Source organism: Myotis daubentonii, chromosome 2 (genome assembly GCF_963259705.1).
Source record: "Myotis daubentonii chromosome 2, mMyoDau2.1, whole genome shotgun sequence".
Classification (NCBI taxonomy): Eukaryota; Metazoa; Chordata; class Mammalia; order Chiroptera; family Vespertilionidae; genus Myotis; species Myotis daubentonii.
Window position 1 is genome coordinate 3,390,066 of NC_081841.1, and position 25,209 is coordinate 3,415,274.

Sequence of the window (25,209 nt, forward strand, 5' to 3'; positions counted from 1 at the left end):
TGAAAGGCACCCCGCAGAAAGGGGGGATACGCCGTATTCCTGATAAAGGGCTAAGATCCAGAACAGAAAGAACTCCGCAACTCAGCAACGACAAAACAGCTCAATATAAAAATGGGCAAAGGACCTGAACAGACATTTCTCCCAAGAAGACACACAAATGACCAGCAAGATGGGGGACACCACGCATTAGGGCGGCGGTTCTCCACCTTCCTGACGCCGCGACCCTTTCATACGGCTCCTCATGCTGTGGGGACCCCCAATTTCATGGTTACAAATTGAACATAATTAAAGCACAGTGATTCCTCACAAAAACAATATGTAATTATATATGTGTTTTCCGATGGTCTTAGGCGACCCCTGTGAAAGGGTCGTTCGACCCCCAAAGAGGTCACGACCCACAGGTTGAGAACCGCTGCATTAGGGAAATGCAACCCAATACACAGTGAGATAGATACCCCCTCACACCCAGCAGCACGGCTGCTATTAAAAGACAGAAAACCACCGGAGTGGGTGGCGATGCGGTGAAACGGGGATGCTGCGCAGGTGGTGAGGATGTAAAATGAAACCGTGGAAAACAGTATGGAGGTTCCTCAAACAATTAAAAATAAAACTAGCGAATGATCGAGCAATTCTACTTCTGGGTGTACACATGTCCCAAAGAGCTGAAAGCAGGGACTCAAACAGGGATGTGTATACGCGTGTTCATAGCAGCATTATTCCAATAGCCAAAAGTGCCCTGGCCGGCTGGGCTCAGTGGACAGAGAGTCAGCCTGCGGACTGACGGGTCCCAGGTTCGATTCCCGGTCAGGGGTGCATGCCCTGGTTGCAGGCTCGGTCCCCAGTGTGGGGTGTGCAGGAAGCGGCCAATCAATGATTCTCTCTCGTCATTGATGTTTCTCTCTCTCTCTCCCTCTCCCTCCCTTTCTGAAGTCATTAAATATATATATTAAAAATAGCCAAAAGACCTGACCGGTTTGGCTCAGTGGATAGAGCGTTGGCCTGTGGACTGAAGGGACCCGGGTTTGATTCCGGTCAAGGGCATGTACCTGGGTTGTGGGCACATCCCCAGTAAGGAATGTGCAGGAGGCAGCTGATCTCTCATCGATGTTTCTAACTCTCTATCTCTCTCCCTTCCTCTCTGTAAAAAACCAATAAAATATATTTAAAAAAAGAAAAAAGATGTGTGTGATATGTTTGTCTTTAAAAAAAAAATAGCCAAAAGATGGCAGCCGCTCAAGGGTGCATGGACAGAGGAGTGGATAGGCATGTGGTCTGCACACACAGTGGAATATTACTCAGCCTTAGAGGGAAGGACACACTACGACACAGTGAACCGAGGACATCACGCTCAGTGAAATCAGCCGGTCACCGGAGAGCAAAACTGTGTGATTCCACGTCCATGAGGTGCCTGAGAGCAGTCACATTCAGAGACGCCTGGTGGGTGCCGGGGGGAGGAGGAGGAGTTGGTGTTTCATGGGCACAGAGCTTCAGTTTTGCAAGATGAGAAGAGTTCTGGAGGCAGATGGTGGTGATGGTTGCGCAACAGTGTCAACGTACCTAATGCTGCCGACCTGGCCACTTGACAAAGGTGTGGCTCAATGGCTAGAGCATCAGCCTGCAGACTGAAGGGTCCCGGGTTTGATCCCGGTCAAGGGCATGTACCTCAGTTGTAAGCTCCTCCCTGGCCCGGGCCCTGGTTGGGGCTCATGCAGGAGGCAACCAATCGATGTGCTTCTCTCACATTGGTGTTTCTCCCTGTCTTTCCCTCTCCCTTCCACTCTCCCTAAAAATCAACGGGAAAATGTCCTCGGGTGAGGATTAACAAACAAACAAACAAACAGAAAAGGTGAAAACGGTAAATGTTGGGTATATTTAACCACGATTTAAACTTAAAAATTAAGAAGCACAGAAGAAGAGAACCAGGACCCTGAATTCGACAACTAGAACGGTGAGCGGGCAGAGCTATAGGCCTTCGAGTCCCAGAAATGCTGCTTTTAGAATCTCGGGCCCCTGACGGCCAAGCGTTCTACTATTGGGAGCAAACAACTCAGGAATCGTACCAGCCAGCGAGGTCCAGAGGCGGAAAGGGACTGGGTGGCGATTTGATCTTGGCCCCCCACCCCTCCTTCGTAGAAAGTCCTCACTGAGCAGCGTCAGGCAGGGGGGCTATACCTGCTCCCACCTCTCCGGACTGCCCAGCGAGGTTTCGCCTGAGGTCTCGGGGCCTGGATGGAGGGCATGGCTGCAGGGCTCCCCTTAAAGACCGAACCCTTCCCAGGTGCCTGCTGGCTACAGACACCCCACCCAAAGGGGGGAAACTGGTCCAAAGCAATGTTCTTTGCAGGAGCGATGGAAAGAAGTATTTGAAAACGATTTACACTAAAGATCCCTATTTTTAAAGAAATTTCTTTTTTCCCCCTTTTTGTTAATCCTCACCCAAGGATATCTTTTCCATTGAGTTTTAGAGAGAGTGGAAAGGAGGGGAAGAGACTGAGAGAAACATCGATGTGAGAGAGACACATTGACTGACTGCCTCCCACACGTGCCCTGACCAGGGCCAGGGATCGAGCCTGCAACTGAGGTACATGCCCTTGACCGGAATCAAACCCTTCAGTCCGCGGGCTGATGCTCTAACCACTGAGCAATCAGCTGGGGCTAAAATACCTTTCGTAATAGCATTTAATAACACTAAGTGTTTTTAAACTACATAAACATGTCAGGTGTTAAGATTCACTAAAGTAAAAGCACCTTGCCCCCTCTTGTTCATTCCAGTCATATTTTTTTTCTTTTTTGGCCCTACTACGTGCTGGGCCCTGTGCTAGAGGCTGAACGGAGCGGTCTCCATACCACCTTTTCTTTCTCTGGCCTCCGATGAAGGAGGGGCAGACACACACAGCAAGGTGAGAGCTGTGGCGGGTGGTTCCAAGGCCCACGGAACCAAGCACAGGGTGACCACGGTAAGAGGGCGGGGCCACAGAACCAGGTGTCATGGATGAACACAGCTCCTCAGGCCCATGAGACAGGAAGGCACCCGGAGAAGAGGACCCCACATGAGCCAAAGCATGGAGGTGGGAAAATCCAACATCTGGGCAGATGAGGGGGTGAACAGAGGCAGGCGGGGAGGGACAGGGGGTCATGCTCGGAGGGGTCCGGACTGCGGGGCAGAGACCTGGACTTCCCCCAGGGCCCCGCAGGGAACCAGAGAAGAGTGCTGAGGGGGGAGGGGCACGGCGGCTCAACGCGCAGAAAGCTTCTTTCGCCCGCCGAAAGGCAAATGTGAGTCTGGAAGTGACTATTTTGAGAGGTTGGGACGCTACCAAAGCCCCACTTGTCAGCTCCCCGCTCCCCGCTCCCCGGCGCGGCTGTCAAGTGGGCCCAGAATTAGCTCCGACGGCCTCCCGGGCTCATCGGCATCGTGTGCGCTCAGAAAGGTGTGAAATTCTTCTCCTTGAGAGAAATCAAAGGAGCAAGCCTGTAGACTAAAGGATCCGCTTCTGCAACACAAATTCAAAGACCTGAGCCCTCACTTAAAGGTCTGATTGAAAACGAGAGAGGTGCCCTGGATGAGAGTCATCCCGGCCACTTAGCTGCAGTCACAAAGCCACCACCACAAACACAGCAGCTGCACGCACTGTGCCTTCACCCCGTGCTGGGCCCTGTGCTGCGCCCACACCACCCCCTGCCCCGCTGAATCCTCCCAACATCAGCCCCTTTTACAGATGAGAAAACTGAGGCTCAGAGAGGACATACCATGCTCACGGCCAGATGGCTGGGCGGCTCAGAGCCAGGGCCCACCCAAGGGGTCTCTCCAGACCCACACGCTGCAACAGGATCCCAACTACAGCACCTCTCTCATCCTCACCCCAGCCCCACTAAGAACAAGTATTACCTGCCCCCGCCCTCCCCCCAACCCCCGTAGATGATACACCAGGCATGAGAGGGCTGCCCAGCAGGCAGGCACGTGGCCGGGCAGGGCCGGGGAGCCTGCATCCTTTCCAGGGCCCTTCGCTCACTTCAGGAGTTTAATCTGTGAGTGATAAATACCATACCGAGTGCCTGTGGCTGCTGGTGCTGTCCGTGGTGCTGAAGGTGCAACGGCCCACGAGACCGGCAAGATCCCTGCCTCAGAAGTGGGCCTTTCAGTGGGATGTTGACAAAAAAATGTCAGTACCGGGTCCGTGGGGATAACAGAGGTGGGAAAAATAAACCCCGGCGAGGCGAGGCGAGCGGGACAGGGAGCACCGGGGGCGGGGGGGTGGCGGGGGGGGGGGGCGGAGCTGAGCCATCCCAGGCAGCCAGGGAAGGCCGCTCCGGGAAGGTGACAACTGACAGCCAGGACCAGGGTGACCTCTGGGGAGCCACACCCCTGCCCTGGGCCTCAGCCCCCTCGTCCGCGTAGCGAGGACACCATGACTGGGGACCCCGACTCCGGCTGGGAGGGAGCGGTGAGCAGGCCACACGCAGCGCCTCCGAACTGTGAAGTGCCGTCCAGAGGAGGCTCTGTAGCAAAACGCGCTCTCACCGAGGACGCGGAGGGTGCTGGGAGTTCTGTGTCCCCTCAGCAGCCTGAACGGGACTTTGTCCGGTTGGCCCTGACGCTGCAGAGCGTTCCTCCCGACTGCGACTACCAACCCGTCTTGGGGAGGAGGAGTTTGCTGACAGAACGGGCTGGGATCCTCCGGACAGACAGGAGACGTTCCCACATAAAGTGGTCACCTGGGGTATTGAAAAAGTAATGGAAACATTTGAAAGATCGTAGACCTTGGGGGAGAATCCTGACTCCACGTTTAGTTTGCCGATGGTCTCGGGCAAGCTCTTCCCCTCGCTGAGCTCAGTGTCATCTGTAGAGACAGCAAGACCAAGGGGTTGGCTGTGCTGCCCTATCGGTGGCCATGAACCCCTGTGACTAGTGAATTTCAGACTAATCGCCATGAAATGAAACGCAAGCCCGGCTGGAGTGGCTCAGTGGTTGAGCGTTGACCTGTGAACTAAGAGGTCACCAGTTGGATTCCTGGCCTGGGTTGTGGGCTCCATCCCCCGTGGGGGGCGTGCGGGAGGCAGTCGCTCCATGATTCTCTGTCATCCATGTTTCTATCTCTCTCGCCCTCTCCTTTCCTCTCTCTCTAAAATCAATAAAAACACATTTAAAAAAACACGAAGGTTAGTGTCTCCGTTCCACTAGCCACACTTCAGGTGGTCAGTACCCACAGGGAGCAGGTGACTACCACTCGGACAGTGCAGGGGGGCTGAACGGGGTGGGGGGGCTGGACGGGGGGCGGAGCGGGGGGCGACAGGGACAGGCGGAATCTTTCAGACGCCTCGGGAGTCTGTGGGCACATGAGGACAGAGTATCTGGATTCTGAGCTGGCCAGGATTTTCTGGCACGTGGACTACTCCCGTTTTGGAACCAAGTCCAGCACGAAGATGACATTTTTAAAAACTCACAGGCTTATTCCATATTCAAACGCATCTCTCCGAGTTTGCGGGGGAAAGGAAAGAAGCCCGCCAGCACGAAAATCCTGCTTCCCGGCTCTTGAATGGCCAGCGGCTGCCTCTCTGCCAGCCAACGGTTCCTCCGACGGCGCCAAGCCCGAGAGCTGACGAGCGGAGACGCACTTGAGGGCGAAGGGGCAGGCTCGCGCGGGAAACCCAGCAAAGCCTCGGCTCCTTGTGTTTCTAACACGCTGCCTCTCGTCGCACACCCGCCAGCCGGGGAGGAGGCATCACGCCCATTGTATGGATGCGGAAGCTGAGGCCCCGGGCAGGTGAGTCTCCTGCCCCCATCTCACCCCCGGGAGGCAGGTGAGGGTCTAACCCGGTCACTGGCTACACTTCGCCTTGTTTCTGTCGTGCCGTGGCATTTTCTTGTTTATATGTTTCTATTTTTATAATTTTTTAAAATGTATTTCAGAGAGGAAGGGAGAGGGGGCGAGAGAGAGAAACATCAATGATGAGAGAGAATCATTGACTGGCTGCCTCCAGCACGCCCCACACTGGAGATCGAGCCCGCAACCCGGGGCCTGTGCCCTGACCGGGAATCGAACCGTGACCTCCTGGTTCATAGGGCGACGCTCAGCCCCGAGCCTCACCAGCCGGGCTATATGTTTCTTAAGTAGGGGTCTTGCTTGCTCTGCTGCCCACTGATACTCCCATCCAGCAGAGTCTAAAACAAGGCAGGAGCTCAATGCATGCGGAAGGAATGAAGGATTGCAAACCAGTCCAGCTGGCCGGTAAACGCTCCAGCTCGGTCCCTCCATCAGCCTGCCCCTGGGAGCTGGAGGGCCTGTGCCCGCCTGTGCCCGCCTGCGCCCCAGGCCCAGGTCCCCTCACGTCCCACTTCCTACATGAGCCACCGGCCTCCCCTACTTGGTCCCCATCACCCATCTGGCCTCTGCTTCTCCTACTCACGCCCCAGGCCCCCATGGCACTCCGGCCACATGCCTCCTGGCTAGTCCTCAAATGTGCCGCCCACACTCCTGACCCAGCTGCTGCCTCTGTTCACATGGCCTCCCCAGACATGTGCATGTCAGCTCCCACCATTCCGGTCTCTGCCCAAGGCTCACCTCCACAGAAGGCCCAGCCCTGTCTCCTCAGCCTGACCCTCACACACACTATAGCTGTTTCCATGGCCTGTCTTCTGTCTGCTCACAGCTGCATGCCCAGTGCCCAGTGCTCAGCAAACACCCACTGAGCAAATAATCACGTGCAAAGTGGAAACGGATGATGATGATGATGATGATGATGATGATGATGATGATGATGACGGCGACCCCAGAGCAGGGTTAAAACAAGTGAGAATGAGGCGCCAGACAGCAGATATAGAAGCTGGTGGCGCGAGGGGACAGGGAGGGTGTGTGCCAGGGAGCCCCGGGAAGGAAAGGAGATGTGACTACTTTTATTCTGACTTAAGATATGCTTATTAGCATTTTATGAGTAACCACTAAACAAACAAAAAAGAATAGAGAGTTTTCAAACCAGCAGGGGCGGGGGGGGCGCGGGGGGGCGGGGGGGGCGGGCGAGAAACTTCAATCAATCCAAAAGGAGGCCGTGCGGGGGAGAGAGAAGCACGAGTTGGATGACAGACGCGGACATGTGTGTACACTGGGAAACACTAAATAAACACTCACTGCTTTTACCCAAATGCAAAAACCTTCACCAAGGTCCTCCTACGCGGAAGTGATCGGGACACACATGTGGTCCTCGAGGTACTCACAGCAAACGCGCTGCAGGGGATGGACCAATCAGAGGGGCTGACACATTCCCGCTCCCAGGAACCAGGGCCATTCGCCAAATGCCTCTCCCTTTTCACTTCGGCCCCCAGGAAGCTCAGCCTCCAATTTCCAGCTCACAGAACCCATGGAGCCCTAAGTGTTGACACGCGAGGCCCTCCCTCCGAGCTGCTCTACTTTCCATTTTTAATTGGCTTTTCATTGGCCAGCAATCCTCTACCATCTTACTATTCTTCTTATTAGAAACCATCTCCAATCCGCTGGCACAAAATGAGCTATAAATAAGGAAGAAGAAAAAATCCAAACAAATAAAAATAAAACCAAGAAAGAACTTCCAGAGAGCTCAGAGCTCTCAGGAAAAACGCATCTCTCCCTCGTTTAAATAGAAAACTCCTTTTTTAATTTAAGGCGGAGATTTTTAGGATGACGGCCTTAAAAAAGCCCACGGCAACACACATGTTTGACGCACACCCTCTCACACACCAGCAGGTCTCATTTCATTTCTGAAGCCTTTCTGTCGTAAATAGATAATTAGCACTTAAGCGCACCTCCCAGGGGTTTACACGCGCACACGAAAACACTGTAATTACGGCTGGCCGAAGGCCCTGGGCTACAGCGGAGAACTCTAGATTTTTCGTCTTTATCGGAAGTTAATGTTCCCCCTTTTAGCCCCGAAAACACGCTTTGGCTTCGTGCGGAATTTTCACATGAAGAATACAGAAAACGAATTTTTTTAGTGAGAAACCACGCCTCCGCTGCACCTTCCATCCGTTTTCCATCTGAGCATCGACCCGGCTCTCCAGGCGACCACTTGTTTGTCGGTCGCGACGGCCACGGTGACGACACACGACCCAGATCCCCGGAGCACCGGCGGCTCCTGAGCAGAGAGCGCCAGGAATGACCCGCAGCCCGGAGTCTAAGGCCATTTTTGTTTTAAATATTCAGTCTCGAGTCTTTGTGAGAATAAGGTGCCTGGGTCGGGCCATTGCATCTAACGGGTGAGCAAGTGAGACCGAGTGCACACCGGCTTGATTCCGGCCGAGGGCACCTGCCAGGGGTGCAGGCTCGATCCCCAGTGGGGGGTGTGCAGGGGCAGCCGGTCCATGATTCTCTCTCTTCATTGATGTTTCTATCTCTCTCTCCCTCTCCCTTCCTCTCTGAAATCAATAAAATATATTTTTATAATATATATTGCTCTAAAAAAAAAAAGTATTGGTTGGAGCCTTAGCCGTTTTGGCTCCGTGGTTAGAGTGTTGGCCCGAGAACTAAAGGGTTCGGTTCCGGCCAGGAGTGCAGAAAGCTGGCAGGGAGCCTGGTTCACACGTGGTCTAAACCTACACCCACATTTTAGGGGCGTGGGCATTCCGTGTGGGAGAAGCGAGGTCACCTGGCTGTTGAGGGGCAGAGTCAGAAGTGACCCCGGGAGCCCCTGGTGCTCTGTCCCCCGTCTCTGGATTCCTGACCCCGGGTCAGTGCGAGGCCTGTCAGACCCGCCTTGCCGACCTGCTGACCTGCCGGCCCAGCTGAGCAGCTCACACCCCTGGACGCGGCTGTTCCCAGGGAATCTCCGCTCCCACCTCCAGCCCCTCCACCCTCAGGGGCAGGAGAGAGGACCCGCTGCCTCAGGACACCCAGAAGGAGACCCACTCAGGCCTGGGGTGCCCCACGGCAGCCCCAAGCAGGCTAGACCTGGGACGCGGCAGGAGTGGGGCCATCTGGATTCTGTCTCCAGGGCCTGATACGTAAAACAGGGGACCCCACCCAACATGAAACATTCCCGGCCTCCTGGCGGGCACTGAGCCGACAGAGGTGAAATGACGGCAAGCCCGGCGCACAGATAGGAAGCCCTGGGTGAGAAGGGGGGCGCCCGTGTCCCCCTGGGTGGGAGGCAGGAAGCAGGGACGGGAAAAACTGAAAGGAGTGGGACAAACGCGGGCCTGCACAGCTGCTGGGACAGAGCGGTGAGAGCAGAGCGGTAACCCAGCCCCACACCCCGGTGGGCCCCCATGAAGGGAGGCAGGGGAGGGAGGAGGCAGCGAACTTGGGAACGGCGTGGCTGAGGGGTGAGGAGCCTCCAGCTGCATGGAAAACACGGTTCCCCATGAAGGACAATTTCTGCTCCTGGTGGCCTGCAGGCCCCTTCCCGCAGCGCCCGCCTCAACCGGAGCCTGCTCCTCGCAGCGGCGCTGAACCGCAGGGGCCAGCCCGTTCCGCAGCCGAGCCCCTGCCCCGAGCCCTGCCCTCAACGCGGAGGCGAATGAGACCAGAACCAAAGGCAGTGCCTGGAAGGGTTCTCCGCCTCCCTTCCCCTCCTCTCCTCCCTCCCTGGCTTTAATTAAGGGTTTGCTTGCAAAAGACCCAGCTCTATTTAACTAAATCCTTGGACCCTCTTATATTGTCTTCACATATCGCTTCATACTAGGGCGCCAGTAAAAAGTTAATTATAACTTCTAAGCACTCCGTTGCCAGGCCTCGCCGTCCTCCCCTCCTGGGTCTGCTGAGGGCGATGCCACCTAAGGAACCGGCTCAGCCTGGGCCCTGAGGCCTCTCCATGCTCTTGCCCGCGCACCTGCCGAGCGCCCTCCGCCAGCGCCAGGCCGGGCTGGGCTCTGGGACCTGCCTGGCCCCCGAGGAGCTCACGGGATCCTGCAGGAGGAAGGCCGGCCTGGCAGGCTGGCCTGCTTGGGTGCCCACAGAAGCTTGGCAGGTGATATAAGTGAGTGGGCAGATAAGAGTGGGGTCAGCAGAATAAGAGATGGCAGCTGATAGCAGCCTCAGCGGGGAGGAGAGGGGGCACAGCAGCCCTGGTGGGGAGGGTCTCAAACACCGCACTGGAGGGCTGCACCTCACTATATAGCCTATGGGGACGGGTCTGTGGTTGAGGAGTTCAGTTTGGGACAGAGGGAGTCTGAAATCCTGGTGGACAGCCTGGAGGAGGTGTCTTCTGCAAAGACCAAACAATGCACCGGCAGAATCTCAAAGAAAGATCTAGGCTGGAGAGAGAGAGGGAGGTCTGGGTGGAAGCAAGAGCTGGGGATGGGGGGAGGTCTGAGTGATTATCATCTGGAAAGAATGTGGTTGAGATGCTCAAGGTTGGCCCTGGGAGAGGCCACCTGCAGTGAGCAAGAGACCGGGGAACCAACGGAGATGGAGAAGGGGAAGCCCAGAGGGGCAGATGGTGTGGAAGCGGAAGAAGAACCCACGTTGGAGGTGAAGTGGAGAGGCCAGGAGAGAAGGGCTGAGAACGAGCCCACCGATGGCCTCTGGGCGGCTGGCCACTCCAAGGCAGGGTGAGGCTCTGGGCGCTGGGGGACGGGAGTGAGAGTGCAGAGGTGCAGGCTTCACGTGGGGGGGGGGGTGGGGGGGGGCGGGGGGACGAGGAGGCCAGCCCGGCACCTGCCAGTCACAGGGACCTTTCTGACATCTTGCGAATCCCAGCTCCTGAACTGACAGTCCTTGAGGGCATGGCTGTCCCCAGAGCCCGGGGCAGAGCAGGCGATATTCTTGCCTTGGGGACGAGGTGGGTGCTGAGGGGCCTCAGGTCAGCTGCTACCTCTGCAGCCCGCAGCCTGGAAGTGGGTGTGGTTGGCACTCAGCCACTCACCTGCCCTCAGCACCCTGGCTTCCGGGGGAGCCCTCACACCCACCTGGAATACCTGCCCCCTGGGCCCGGTCTAGCTCACCTGCTGGCCTCAGCTCCGAGCCTCATCCTGGGGACCCAACGCAGCCTCCGCCCGAGTCTTCTCAGACCCCAAGCGCCATGTTACGAGAGCCATGGCTCACACTTGCCTGCTCACGGCTCTGCCTCCTCAAAGCCCCCCGATGCTGCTGCCCAGCTGCGCCCCACCTGCCGGGGATGCATCCGCGCCCCTCACTCCTGTCCACAGGTCCTGCCCGGGGCTGTCCTGGCTGGGCCTCATCTGGCGCTGGAGATGGGGCCTGACCCCGCCCTCCAGGCGCTAATGGTCTAGGGTTGGGGGGCAGGGGGACACAGGAACACAGATAATTCCCTGCCATGAGGTGAGGGCCACCACCAAGGCCCGAACAGGGAGCTCTGGGTACAGAGGGAGGGGGGACCAATGCTGCCCATCGGGAGGGGGCTCTGAGGCAGGTGACACTGAGGGGGCAGGTGACACTGAGGGGGCAGGTGACACTGAGGGGTGGTAGGACTGTCTGCCGGTGGAGGAGGAAGGGTGGTCCCAGCGGGGGGCCAGCAGGCCCAGAGTGGGGGCCTGTTCTAGGAATGATCAGTGGAGCCGACCAGAGTGGCTGGAATGAAACGGCTCCGCTGACACTGAGGCTGGCTGATGGGTGTTTGCTGCGGGGGGAGGGGGGGACTCGGATATGAGAGAGGCAGGTTTTCCACAGGAACAGCCCCCACTTTCTGAGGCTTCTCTGTGCCTAGCGCTACACGAAAATGTTATTCTTCAGGCCTCCGCAACCCTATGGGGCCGGTAAACAATTCTCCCCGTTTATAGCGAGGCACAGAGAGGCTGAGTGACTACACTAAGGTCACACAGCAAAGGAGAGGCCCAAGCAGGGGTGAAGGCAGTCTGCTTGACTCCCAGGCAGGGGTCCGAGCCCTCACGCGGCCCCGCCTCCTGCAGACGGACTCCCCTGGACAGCCCCCCGCAAAGCCCTCCCTCACACGCAAACCCTTGCCGCTCCACGCAGGACAGAGAGGCTCCTGGGCCTCCGGTGTGAGCTCCCAGCCACACCCCACCGAGGGACAGCTCCGACATCTCAATCACCACGGAGGCAGCAAAGGGGTGAGGCCGGGGAAGGGAACCTCCCACCCCAACAGCTCAGGCAAACAAATCAGCCCAACGCCAAGGGCACACGAGGAAGCAGGCCCCCGAGTTCCTGTGGACACTTCTGACCTCCGTTAAGGGGCAGGTGGAGGGCTCGTCCTCACGTGCCCAGCGCACTGTGCCGGCCCCAGGACCCTGGTCAGGCCCCGCCCTGACTCCGGCCAGCACACCAGGCCTCCTCTCGAGCGTCCACCGGCACACTGGCCTCAGCGGTCCCCTGGCCTGGTGTCACCCTTTCTGCACAACTCCCAGCCCCTCGGTCTAGACCAGTGGTCGGCAAACTCATTAGTCAACAGAGCCAAATATCAACAGGACAACGATTGAAATTTCATTTGAGAGCCACATTTTTTAAACTTAAACTATATAGGTAGGTACATTGTTATTAACTTAATTAGGGGACTCCTAAGGCTTAGGAAGAGCCATGCTCAAGGGGCCAAAGAGCCGCATGTGTCTCGGGAGCCGCAGTTTGCCGACCACGGGGCTAGGCCCAGCCCCAAGTCAGCTTCCCCCAGAGGCCTTGCCCTGCCAGGAGAAAGCGCACGTGGCGCCCACCCCACCGTGCACGCCAGCGTCCACTCACTCATTCCCACGCTAAGGGGCGGGTCGTGGGCTGGGTGCACCAGAAACCATCCCCACCCTTAAGTACTCTGCGCAGGGGGCTGGCGGCCCTCCCGTCCAATTCAGATCCCCAGAGCACCCGCCCCAAACAGCTGTTCCCACGATTCACCCGGCGTGGTAAGGAGCCGCCCACTGCGCCTGGCGCACAGCAGGAGCCTGGCCCGCAGCGGCTCCTGGCATCGGCCTTGGACTCGGCTCTTGGTCAGCTCAGGAGGCCTCCCAGCTTTTGAGGATAAGAAGCGGGGCTCAGAGAGGGGCCCTCCCGGAGGCGGCCCCGACCCCAGGCGGCACCAGGCGAGGCGGGAAGCGGGGCAGGCCCGCCCTGCGGGAGCCCTGTCCCGCCCCAGCCTCACGGGGTCCAGCCTGAAAGGGATCCTCGGTTAGCATTTCCCATTTGAGCATCAACATGTAAGGCTCTGTGCCTGCCAAGCGGAGGGAAGGCCTTGTTTGTAAACATTAGTCTCGGCTGCAAAGCCAGGCCTCCGCGTGTGCAGCAACCGCCTTGCCCCCGGTCCCTCTGCTCACGCAGCTCCCAGCCAACTGCGCAGCGGGCACCCTGGGGAGGCGCCTGTCTGGCAGGGGGGTGGGCTGTGCGGGGAGGTGGGGGGGGGGGCGGCGCACCCAGGCCTCTGAGATGGCAGCCAGTCCAGGGCCATCCAATGCAATCCAGCTGTCCCCCCACCCCCAGGCTGTGGCAGCGACAACTCGATTCTGAGCAAACAGCTTTTCCCAGGGGGCACCCCAGTGTGTGTCTCTCTTATTTAGGAAGAAAGTAAAAAGCCAAAGAGAAGGCCCTGGGGGCATGCTTGCACATCAGGGCGCACCGCGGGCCAGCGCTCGCTGCCTGTGCCAACAGCTGCCCTAGGGAGTCGCCCAGGCCTGGTCCCCTAGGTCCCGGCTGTGGGCACAGAGGCCCAGAGGGTCCCCTCACTAGGGGAGCCATCCTGACGGTGGTCGGTGGCTGAGCCACTACGCACCAGCCGAGCACCTGCCTGGCGTCAGCATTCCCACAGTCACCCATTCGTTCGCCCGTCCGGCCACACATTCCTTCACTCACTCACTCAGCCATTATCTACTTAGCACCTACCTGTGCCGGGCACGGGGGCTGGACACACACGTGGGCAAGAACACACCTGGGCCCAAAATGCCCGCAGACAAATGGAAAGTCACAGCTAAGACAAGGGCTGGGGCAGGAGATGCCGAGGTCTGGGGCCTGGTCCAGGGTCAGGGAAGGCTTCCTGGGGTGAGTGGGGGGGAGGGAGGGGGCGGACAGGCAGACAGAGGCCGGGCAGGGGCAGTGGGCAGAGCCGGGAGGAGGACAGCTGGGCACAGGGGCCACCCCAGCCCGGACGCTGGCAGAAGCCCACCCCCTGCCCAGCACCTACCAAGCCACTCGTTGAACTTCTTCACCTCGCTGGGGAGGCCCAGCTCCGTGAAGTCGCCGGCGTGGATGAGCACGTCGCCGTACGGCATCTGGATGGGGTCTGTCCTGGAGTGGGTGTCGGACACGCAGACGAAGCGGGTGTAGCCGGGCGGCTTGGGGGCATCGTGAGGCACGGGGTCCACCCTGCGGGAGGAAGACACACGTCACGGGGTCACGGGGTCACGGGGTCACGGTACCGAATGTGTATCTGTGCTTTATAATCGTGAGGGCAAGGTTTCTCACCCCACAACACGGGCTTCTGTGGGGGTGCTATCGACCCCAGCGAGAATACGGGGACTGACGTCCATGGCCCGGCGGGAAGAAGGGGGTCCCAGGGCAGCGCACAGCCCAGGAGAGCGCCGTGAAATGGGGGGCTCCCAGGAGCACGTGGAACAGAGGCACGGAGAGAGCGGCAGTGTTTCGGAACTGAGAACGTCTGATCCCCGAGAGCACAGGCTTTGGCAGGGAGAGGGGAGGGCGGGGTGAGAATGCAGCCCCGGAACCAGAAGAAAAGGCTTCAAACCCAGCTCGGCACTTGCCACTAAGGTGTGGCCTTAAGCCAAACACTCGGCCCTGCCCCATGAACCTGGAGGTCACAGTTCGATTCCCGGGTTGCGGGCTCGATCCCCAGGGTGGGGCGTGCAGGAGGCAGCCGACCCATGATTCTCTCTCATCATTGATGTTCCTATCTCTCTCTCTCCCTTCCTCTCTGAAATCGATAAAAACATATTTACAAAAAAACACTTGGCCCTGGTTGGCTTGTCTGTAAAATGGAGCGGCCTCACGAAGCAAAAATACCCAGAAAATGAAAACGCTGCAGGGACGTAGGTCCCGGTCCCCGGAGCCCGTGGCAGTGAGGACGCACACGGAGCAGGTGGCTGGTCCCAGGGAGCCGTGCATACCCACCCCCTCCCCCGCTCAGTGCCCCCCCACACCCCCCGCCTCTCAGCTGAATGGCTCTGCCAGGCTCCCAACTCTTAAAAACAACGCAATGACATTTCCACGCAGCTCTCTCCAAATGAGGGTGCCGCTCGAGGAGTTCGTTGTGTTTAAATCTAATTATGCGGCACGCCGAAAGCAGGGCCGTATCAGTTACATAAATACTTTTAAAGACATCTTTCTAATTATCCTTTTTTTTTCAGACAATATACTTCAAAGAAATTTAATTAACACCTTACGAGAGACGTGGGTTCAGCATGCTAATGTGCAGGGCGCGTGTGCGCGCTCAGTCCGCGCAGCCCCAGGCGCCGGGCCAGCCCAGCCTCGCCCCATCCGGGAACCGGGACGGGAGGGCCCGTCGGGCCCAGTTAGAATCCCAGCAGGTCGGCGCTGGGCCCAACCCAGAGCGGAGGAAAACTCCCCGAGTCCAGGGGTGACCAACAGGGGGTGCTGGGAGCTCCTCCTCTTCCCTCTTCATTCATTCATTCATTCACTCATTCACTCATTCCCTGTTCATTCAGCGCGGCACCTTCTGCCCACTCCTGGGAGCCAGCCCCTGAGCTCAGCGCTGGGGCCACAGGGATGCACCAGGCCCAACCCCAGCCAGGAGACCCCACACGTGGCCAGACAATAAAGCCACAGCTTTCATGGGGCAGCAGCGGGGGGCGGGGGGGGGCGGGCAGGGAAAGAGCTGGTACCTGAGCTGGTCTGGAAGCTAAACTCTCCCTCTCAGTAATTCCCGCCACTCCTCTGTCCTCTGGGCCTCTCCCTCCCCTCCCCTCCCCTCCCCTCCCTCCCACCTGATGGGCTCTGCAGGTGCCTGGCCCTGAACCCACCTGTACACCTCGTCTGCCCCACGCGGCTGATTGAACCAAGGGCAGCCAATCGCGTCTGGGCTACTGGCCTGGCACAGGCCCGTGAGTGAGCCAATCAAGCCCACTCACTCACTCATTCACCCACACACCCTGAGGTGGAGAGCAGGCCAAGTCAGAGAGACAACAGGGACAAAGAAGGGAGAGAGAAGGAGCAAGATGCCACCTCCACCCCCACAATCTCGGCTCCCGGGGGCCCCTGGCGAGGCATCAGCCAGCCCCGAACAGCTCGAGGGCCTCCGGTGAGCTCCCCGATCCTTGCCGCGGTTCTCAGCTGTGGGAGCCGGCCACGCTGAAATTCTGAAGCTGGCTTTTGGTTCCCAAACTCACAGGCTCTTTAATTAACTCCATTCTCATTTCTCTCCACCCCGAGGCTTCTGAGCTCAGTGAGGGTGCAAGCCGACTCATCCCCAGATTAAACATAAAGACTCTCTCACTTCCCGGCACTGTCCTCGGGCTATTTGGAGGATAACAAACGCTCAACCTCCTAACGAGGGAATGGTATGGTCCGGAGGGTTCCCAGGAACTGAGCGCTCATTCCCGCGGGGCGGGGCGCGGCGCTCTCCCGCCTTCACGGGCACCTGCACGGCCGGCAGGGCAGGTGCTGCAGGTGCGCTCGATGTACCGATGTGGAAACTGAGGCCCGGGAAAGGCTGCCTAGGACCCCAGCGGTGGGAGCCAGCCGCGCTGAAACTTTGAAGCTGGTCTTTGGTTCCCAAACTCACACCAGGCCAGCCTAGTCCTATTGCAAGGTCCTCATTCATTTCATTCAGCCAATCTATGGAGAAATGCTTTCTTTTTTTTAATCCTCAACGGAGGAGTGAAGATATTTTTTCCATTGATTTTTTTTTTTTTTTTTAGAGAGTGGAAGTGAGGGGGGAGGGGGAGAGAGAGGAGAGAGAGAAAAACATTGATGTGAGAGAGACACACTGATTGGTTGCCTCCCACAGGTGCCCTGACTGGGGACGGGGATTGAACCTGCAACCCAGGTACGTGCCCTTGACCGGAAAGCGAACCCAAGACCCTCAGGTGTGCAGGCCAACGCTCTAACCCCTGAGCCAACCAGCCAGGCCTGGACAAATGCTTATTTGTGTCTTTTCAAGGACAGGCACCTGCTAGGCTCAGGGGATATACCTGTGGCGGGGACACCCATGGAGACCCCTGTGCGGAGCTCCCAGAAACCTAGCTTGTTTTTGGAAGCGAGGACAAGAACAAAAACAGTCCAGGTGTGGAGAACAGGAGAGAGAGGGAGAGAAAGAGAGAGAGAGAGAGCAGAGGAGAGGGCTGGGAGGGCCTGACGGCACCATCTGCTGCCTGGACCCAGCTGTGCCTGAAGCTGGGTCCTAGCTATGGCCGGCAAGCTCCCTTTTGTCCTTAGGACCGTTTGAGTTGGGCTTACGACACTCGTAATGGCAAAACCCCCGTGAACACCTGCGTCACGGCGGCCCTAAGTGGCCGAGGCCGGGAAGTGAGTCCCACGTCCCAGGCCACAGCGAGTAAGTGAAAGGGTAGGTCTGAGCCTGCGTCTTCACCACAGGAAGCTGGATCTAACCTCAACACCTTCCTGTGACAACAAAAACAAAAATGGTTTTGCTCTGGCTCAGCTGGGAGGGCCGGGACACTAAGGGGCTCCCCCGGCCCGCTACGCTCTTCAAGGACCCCGCTCAGCCCCACGTGCGTGCTCGGAGGGGCTCCACCAACAGGGGGTGCTGTGTCGGGCGCCAGCCCCAGGGCACCTGTAAGGCGGCCCCCCAGGATAACCCTGTCCCTCCAGCACCACCCCTGCCTTCTCCCCGACCACCAGGCCCACGCCCGCCTGCCCGCCCGGCACGGAAGGGCTGGGGCCTGCGGGGGCTCTCCCAGGCCACCGCGGGGTTTCTCGGCCCCCGGAGTGAGGGTCCGCGTTCTCAGGGGCTGAAACCCAGAGGCCTGGATCCAGAAATTCATGACTCAGGCTAAGGCGGCTCGTTACGACCAGGGCCTCTGGGGGCCACGGCATAAATCACACGGCTCAATCGGAGGCCGCGTTTGGCTGTCACTGTTGTTATTAAATATAAATTGTGGGTTTATTAAATAAGGCCCCTCACTCCCTGGGCCCACAGACAAAGCCCAGGGCGGTGATACATCACGTGTGGGGGCGTGGCATCCAGCTCCCGCGTCTCCCTCTGTGGAGACTCACCATGGAAACCCGCACAGCCCTCTGGCAGCCCGCACGCTCCCCTGGCGCTCGGGGCTGGGATCTGAGGGGGAGAGGGGGTAGGAGGGAGCAACCCTCACGTCCTTGCATGGCCCCGGCCTCATCTAGCTGTGTGCAAAGTTGTGTTTCAGAGCCTGGCTGGCCCGAGCGGGCAGCGAGGGAGCACTGGACGAGGAGTCCAGAACCAGGCTCAGTGCCCAAACCCCAGCCACCTCTGAAGCCACTGCCCATGGGAGCCCGGAGCCTGGCCACGGAGGTGGCAGCACAGAGCGGCCAGGAGGGATGGGGGTGGGGCAGGCCCCAGTGAATCTAGCGGTCCCTCGCCTAGGAAGCCATAAGCATCTCTCCGCAGCACTTCCTGCTGCCAGTACCTTATGCCCTTACTCCCCTTATGGCGTGTGTGCCGTCTGCCACCCGTTCAGGGGTCAGCTCAGCACGGACAGGGGTTTGGAAGTAAGTGGCAAAGCCAGGACTCCAACCCGGCGGGCCAGCTCAGAGCGCGTCTCTAGCCAGCGTGCTGAGCAGCTGCTCCCGCACATCCCGAATGAATGAATGAATGAATGAATGAATGAAGGGGCGAACGAACAAACAACCGCAGCTGCTCATGGGTTAAAGGGGAGAAATCACTCGCGTCCTTGCTCAGGACACAGCCGGGCCTGCGGGCACCCTCCACCCAGCGGGGCGTTTCTGCACTTCCCAGGTGCCCCTCGCTCCAGCCTCGCCAGCTCGCTGCCCCCCTCGCATCCTCCTCTGCGTCTCAACCTAGAAGCCACCCTCCCCACAGGGTCCTGCCCCAGCCCCTCGGCCTCCCCTCCAAGACTTCCTGTTTCCCTCGCTCTGAGCTGGGACCGGAGGCTGCCTGGTGCCCGCGGGCCCAGGCAAAGGTGCTATAAATGACAGCTCTGCCTGGTACTGCATGGCATCGGGCATTATGGGCAGTGCCGGGGGACCCCCTATGGGCATGCACACGGCCACAAGCACACGCATACCCCAGCTCCCTGCCTGAGGGCCCAGCGATCCAGCCCCTTCCCACGGAGGCACGAGTCTGCGGGCACCCAGGGACCCTAGGAAAGGCGGGTCCAGGAAGGCCGCCCTCTGCCCGGCTTCAAGCTCCCAGGGAACAGTGTGCCTGAGACCCAGGGCGACCCATCCTTCCCAGGCCTGCCAATCTGGCCCTGAAATGGAAGCTGGAGGCAGTTTCCCAAGTAGAAATCTACCAAAAACTAAAGCAGGCAGCGACTGACCACGCCAGCCTGCGGCCCCCAGGGAAACGGGCATTTTCCAGAGCGCGCGCCAGTGCTGGAAACCCCCACCCCACCCCCCTCCGGCCTAGAGTCCCCCCGCCCCCGCCTTCTCCTGGGAATACCGCCTCAGTGCTCACCCTTCACAACGGAGGACAGGCCCCGAGGGAGCCACACGGTAACGGGGCAGCACCCCTCCCTCCCCGCCTCCAAGCCGGGCTTCGGAACCCCCACCTCTTCTCTAAGAGGCCCGCGTGCTGGATTCTCCGGTCTCCCCAAAGGGACAGCCTCTAGGCCCCGCCCCCTCCCCAGGAGGTGGTGCTTGTGGCCGCAGCTGGAGTGGGGTCTGGTCAGGACGGCCTGCTCCGGCACCGTGCCCCACCACAGCTCTGACCGCCCTGTGCCGGCACCTACACCCACACACGCCTACAGGGTCTCCAGGCGTCTGGAAACATCCCCGCTTTCTCCAGGGAAGCCTGGGGGCCGGGCGGGGGGAGGAGGAGGGAGGCAGCCAGCCCAAGACCAGGGTTTGGTCTCTCCCTGCCCTGGTGCCTCTGGTAAGTCCCTTCGCGCCTCGGGCCTCGGTCGCCCCGTCTGTACAATGAGGACTGTGACTTAGACCGGGCGGGGGGAGGGGTCTTTAACCCAAATGCCAAGAAGGGGAAGCTGGACTTCATCCCCCCCGCCCCCCCTCCAAGGCTGCCAGGAGGACCCGTGGGCCCGGGTTGCCAGCTTTGGGGTTTGCAGAGCCAAGCCAGAAGTCTGGACTTTTATACGCAATCACCTCATTTTTTTTTAAATATTTGTAAAACATTCTCCAGTCCAAATGAAACAGGCCTCCAGGCCAGAACCAGCCCACAGGCCATCACTCCACAACTTCACTCCTCCCTCCCGACTCCAGCGGCGGAGATCCTGGCATCCCCGCACCGGTGCACTCAACACGCCAGAGAAGGTCGGGCCCAGCAGCCAGGAGGCGCCCAGGGCTGAGCCCACCCAGCCGCCAGGGCCCCCCACACACACCCACCCTCCCCCCGCCACCCCGCCCCGCGCCCCAGCCGCCCACTCACATCTGCACGTGCGGAGGCTGAAAGCGGCCCTGGTTGATGTTGTAGAAGGTGAAGGCCTGCGTGGGGTTGGAGCTGTACTCGTCCACCTCGATGATGAGCCGCCCGTGCTGGTGCCGGCGCGGGGCCATCACGTGGGCCTGGGAGAACGCCATGCCCAGGCCGCAGGGCAGCAGGGCCAGGGCCTCGGCCTTCAGGACGCCAGGGTCCCACCTAGCGCGCCACATGGGCCTCGGCCGGCCGCCCGGGCATCTCCCGCCGCCGCCGCCTCTGCCGTCGCCGCCGCCCGGTCCCGCGCCAGACCTGGGAACAGACTGAGGAGACGGAGCAGAACCGTGCGACAGTTAATCTGTTTGGGATTTGCTTTATTTAATGTCAGATGAAGATTTAGAAAGAGGGAGAGGGCGGGGGGAGAGGGGGGGAAAAACACAGTCGTACAGCTCAAAAACTCATTACAAATCTTTCCAACTCAGCAGTTTGATGAATATACTTTGGTAAAAAGAAAAGGAAAAGGAGGGAGGGGACAAAAAAAAAAAAAACCGCAAGGCGGGGGATGGCTGCGTGCATGGTCCAACATGTTTAAATACTTAAGGCTTTTTCTTGCCTTTGACAAAATCCCCGAGCCCACCGGCTGAGGGACCCGCGATGGGCAGGATCGTGGCTGGTGTTCCGCAAACAGGTAAAGTGAGTTTCACTTTTCCAGCCTGGGGAGCAGGGAGGCTCCCCCTCCCGCCCCAGCCCCTCCCTCAGACCCCCGAACGCACCCACTCCCCACGGCCCACACCCACCCTGCAAGCCCCGGCAGGTGGACGCACAGGCGCGCATTCCTCCTCCGCACCCATCTTGCCTAAAGAGCTGTGAGCGGAGGGAGTTTCCCAGGCCGACAGCCATCCTCCGGCTCCTCCGGCTCCGGCTCTGGCTCCGGCTCCACGGCGGCCGCGGAGGGGAGGGAGGGGAGCGGGAATCTACCTTCACAAGAACCCTCCCCGACGCCTTAAGCATCTCGGGGATTGTCAACCCTGAAATCCACTTAGAATCACGGCTCCTGACGCCGTCCATATATTTTTTTAATTTCTTCCATTGGAAAGTGGGGTTTGCATTTGTAGATACCGGGCTGAATCCACGTCCGCCGTGTGAGGTCCACCGCCCCCGGCCAGGGCGCCGGGCCTCCTCACCGCGGCCATCCGCTCCGGCGCCCCATCCACTGCCGTCTGCTCCATCATTATTTTTTGAACCCGTGTAAATAAGAAACGCCTTGAACGTTGTTTTGTTTTGTCTCCGTGTTTGGTCATGAAGGCCCTGCGATCATTCCGTTCGCACCGCACTTAACCAAGGAGAAAACTGCGTCATTGAAACTCTCCTGGTGGGTCACATCCCAGTCACGTCAAACAAAGAAAAATCCCCTCTGCTTTGCGCATGGAGGAAGAATCGACACAGTCAGAAAACAAATTAGATTAGGAAAACGACAAAAATTAGGGACTGGAGAACATTTTAATTATGTGTAAAGGAGAAATGGATTATTAATTTTAAAAGGAAATCTCGACGATCGTGCCCATACAAGGTGCGACAATAGCTGTATCCTCTTTCCAACCCCCACGCACACACACAGAGCACATCCTGAGTCACAACTCAGTCCCCTTTCCTCCAGGAGAGAAATCTGCTTCTCCTCCAGCCCCCCCTCCCCCGACACACTGTGTCTAAGTGAATCGGCTCCCCCAGTGGGCATGGCGGGGCAGGCCTCCGAGTGGGGGCGTCGGGTGTCCGGCCCCGGACTCACAAAACCTCTGTGGGAGCCGGCCCTGCCGCCCTGTCTGGAAACTGGGGAGCAGCCTCGGGCAGCAGAAGCCGAGGTCCAGAGCTCCCAGGGCCCAGATCTGCGCGGGGACCTGAACCCCAGCGTCGTGCTGACTTGCTGTGTGACCTTAGGCCAACTTCCTGCCCTCTCTGAGCTTCCTCGGCGTCCTGTTCTGGAGAATGGGTTTGGAAATAAGAACCTCACCTTCCAGGGCAGCTGTGAATGGGAATCCTGACACCGTGCCTGGCGGGTCCCCAGGGCCTGGCTACCATTTGCTGTCACATTATAATCACCATTCGGTTCCACTGGATACGTGTGTGCGGGAGGCCGGCTGGGAGCAGGGCAGCCCGGGCGCGGGGCATCTGCGGCCCAGGGGTGTCCGGTGTGAGCACAGGCAGCAGCTCCAGGAGCCCCCGGTACCCAACCTTCTCAAAGGCCTGCTCCCCATGCCCCTGCCCTGCGTCCTCGCCACGGCTCCTCTGAGGGGCCCCCGACTCGCAGACCCTGAGCCAGGGCCTCAACCAGCCGCGGTCTGCTTCCTCAGCGACAACATGGAGAGACTGTTAGGACCGACCGCACAGGGTCGGGGAAGATTAAATGAGGCGACGCGTGTAAACTGCTCATCACAGAGCCCAGCACACAGTAAGTGCCCAATAAATGTTAGCTGTTACCGTGATTGCATCATCACCACCATCCAGGGCCTCCCACAGAGACTTCATAAATACTGAATCAGCGAGGGGAGGGGACGGAGGGACGGATGCAGGGAGGGGGGAGGGGGGAGGGGGGGGGGGAGGGGGAGGGGGGGAGGGGGGAGGGAGGGAGGGATAGACGGACAGAGTGTCTTGCCAGTCTCCCTCCCTGGTGCCGGCACAGCCTGGCAGAGGGTGGGTGTCAACAGGGCTCAGCTAAAGGTTGAAGAGCCATCGCCCTCTCCCCTTTCCCACCCCACGAATCTGCAAGGAGGCTGGCCAGGTGGGCACAGCCCTTAGGAAAGGGGCTCCCAGGGGCCCGCACCCACCCGGGCCCGGAAGCAGGCACCCACCCGCCCTGCATCGTCCTCAGCGGGGAGACGGCCCTGCACCAGGGACTCAGCCAGAAAAGGCAGCGCACGCGTCCCGGGAGGCGCTCCGCAGTGAAACGCTGCGTTTCACATAAAGGGGGTTCGCCACCGGCCCTGCTCGGAGAAATCAGGGAACGGGGAGCGCGGAGCCTTCTTTTAATGCCCATTTAATATTGATGGAGCTGCAGCAGAGTCAGCCACCGAGCCGAGAACGCAGCCCACGGCGGAGCGGGAGCAGCGGTTCCCACAAACAGCTTTCCGGCAGCCCTCCACCTGGTCCAGGAAGACAGGGCGGAGGAGGTGCCTGCTCTGTCCAGCAGAGCGACCCTGAGCAAGTCACAGGTCCCGGCTGGACCACCGTGCCTCCTCGGAGCCAGGGGTGGGCGGGAAGTGGAACTGGGGAGGGGGGTGGGGTGAGCTGATGGGCACATGCCCTCGTGTGGCCCCCGTTCCTGGCGGCAGAAAGAGCAGTAAAAAGCAAGGAAGTCACTGTCCTCTCGCAAGAGGTGGGGTGGAAGGAGGAGCAACAAAATAACCACATGAGAAAATACAAAAGCTATTTTCAGTGAGAAGCTGTACCCAGAAGCGGAGGAAGAGGGTGAGGGGGTGACAGTGACGGGGAAAGGCCTGTCTGAAGAGGTGATGCCACCGCAAAAGCGAAGGCCGAGAGGGAGCCAGGCAGGCGCAGACCGGGGAAGCAAGCGGAGGCAGAGGGCAGGGCACGGCGAAGGCCGGGGCAGGGGAGCCTCTCTGAGCGCCCTCAGCCTCGGTGCCCCTGCACAGAGGGGAGCCCAGCCATCGCGATCAGGAGAAGCAGGGCTCAGATTGGGTTTCAGATGGTGCTGCTCCACTGGGGGACGCGGGGCCAGTCACCTAACCTCTCTGTGCGCCGCCTCCTCCCTGGGTGGCAGGGGGGTAAAGTGAACCCTGCGCTGGCCTCTCCACACAGGCCTGGACAGCCCGCTGGAAAGGGCTGGACACTCCCTCCGCTCTTGAGGGCTCGCTTCTCCAGAGCCCTGTCACAGGTTGGTCCTCGGGTGCCATGGGCCCGGGCAGGCCAGGGCCCTCGAAGAGGAACGAAGGCACCGAGCGAAGCCGCTATTAGGCGCCGACTGTCTGGACAGCCCACACGAGGAAAGAGCTCTCCGAGGCCCCACACCGGTTGGGCCTCCCCCTGCTGCCTCGCGAAGGCCGGCGCCACACCAGCCTCCAGAACAAAAGCCCTAAAACAGCCCGGCCAGCCGGAGTGGCAAAAGGGCTGAGCGTCAACCAATGAACCAGGAGGTCACGGTTCAATTCCGGTCCGGGCACAGGCCTGGGTTGCGGGCTCAGTCCCCAGTAGGGGGCGTGCAGGAGGCAGCCAATCAATGATTCTCTCTCATCATTGATGTTTCTATCTTTCTCCCTCTCCCTTCCTCTCTGGAATCAATACAAATATATTTTTAAGAAAAGGGAAAAAAGTCCTAACGCGTACTTCTGACCAAAGGGCATCCCGCTGCCCTCAGGGAAAGCTGTGGCTCCTTAGATCAGCTCAGGAGGCCTGGTCCAGCCCAGCCTCCCTCCCACCTCTCAGGCCAAGCTCACCCGGAGTCCTGCCTCTGAGCCTTCGCACATGCTGTTCCCTCTGCCTGGCAGGCTCTGAGCACCAACACACACACCTGCCTCCCAGCTCCGGGCTGGTGGACATCTCCCCGACCTCCCCAGGCTGGGCCCGGTACCTCTACCCACAATCCCCAGGGCTCCCCGCACCAAAGCTCCCAACGCAGAGCCTCCTCCTGTGTCTGAGCTGAGTGAGGGGCCGAAGGATAAAACATACGTGACCGGATCTCGGTCTTTCATCTGTAAACATGCGGATGCTGGAACCGCCCTCCCAAAGCCACTGACTGGGAGGGTCACAGGACACGGTGCCTAAAGAAGCAGCTGGCGGAGGGCCCAGCACACAGTAGGTGCTCACTAAACC

General features: G+C 59.4%; 1 protein-coding gene across 1 annotated transcript in view; it reads right to left on the bottom strand.

Moving 5' to 3' along the window:
- Window positions 1–21,088, bottom strand: part of MPPED1 (metallophosphoesterase domain containing 1) — a 48,990-nt gene extending 27,902 nt beyond the window's left edge. The window contains exons 1-2 of the mRNA XM_059680897.1: window positions 20,398–21,088; window positions 14,044–14,225 (exon numbers count right to left, since the gene is read on the bottom strand). Coding sequence (XP_059536880.1) covers window positions 14,044–14,225; window positions 20,398–20,621 — 406 coding nt within the window. The 5' untranslated portion in view covers window positions 20,622–21,088. The remainder of the gene's footprint in view (window positions 1–14,043; window positions 14,226–20,397) is intronic.
- Window positions 21,089–25,209: the final 4,121 nt, after the last annotated feature.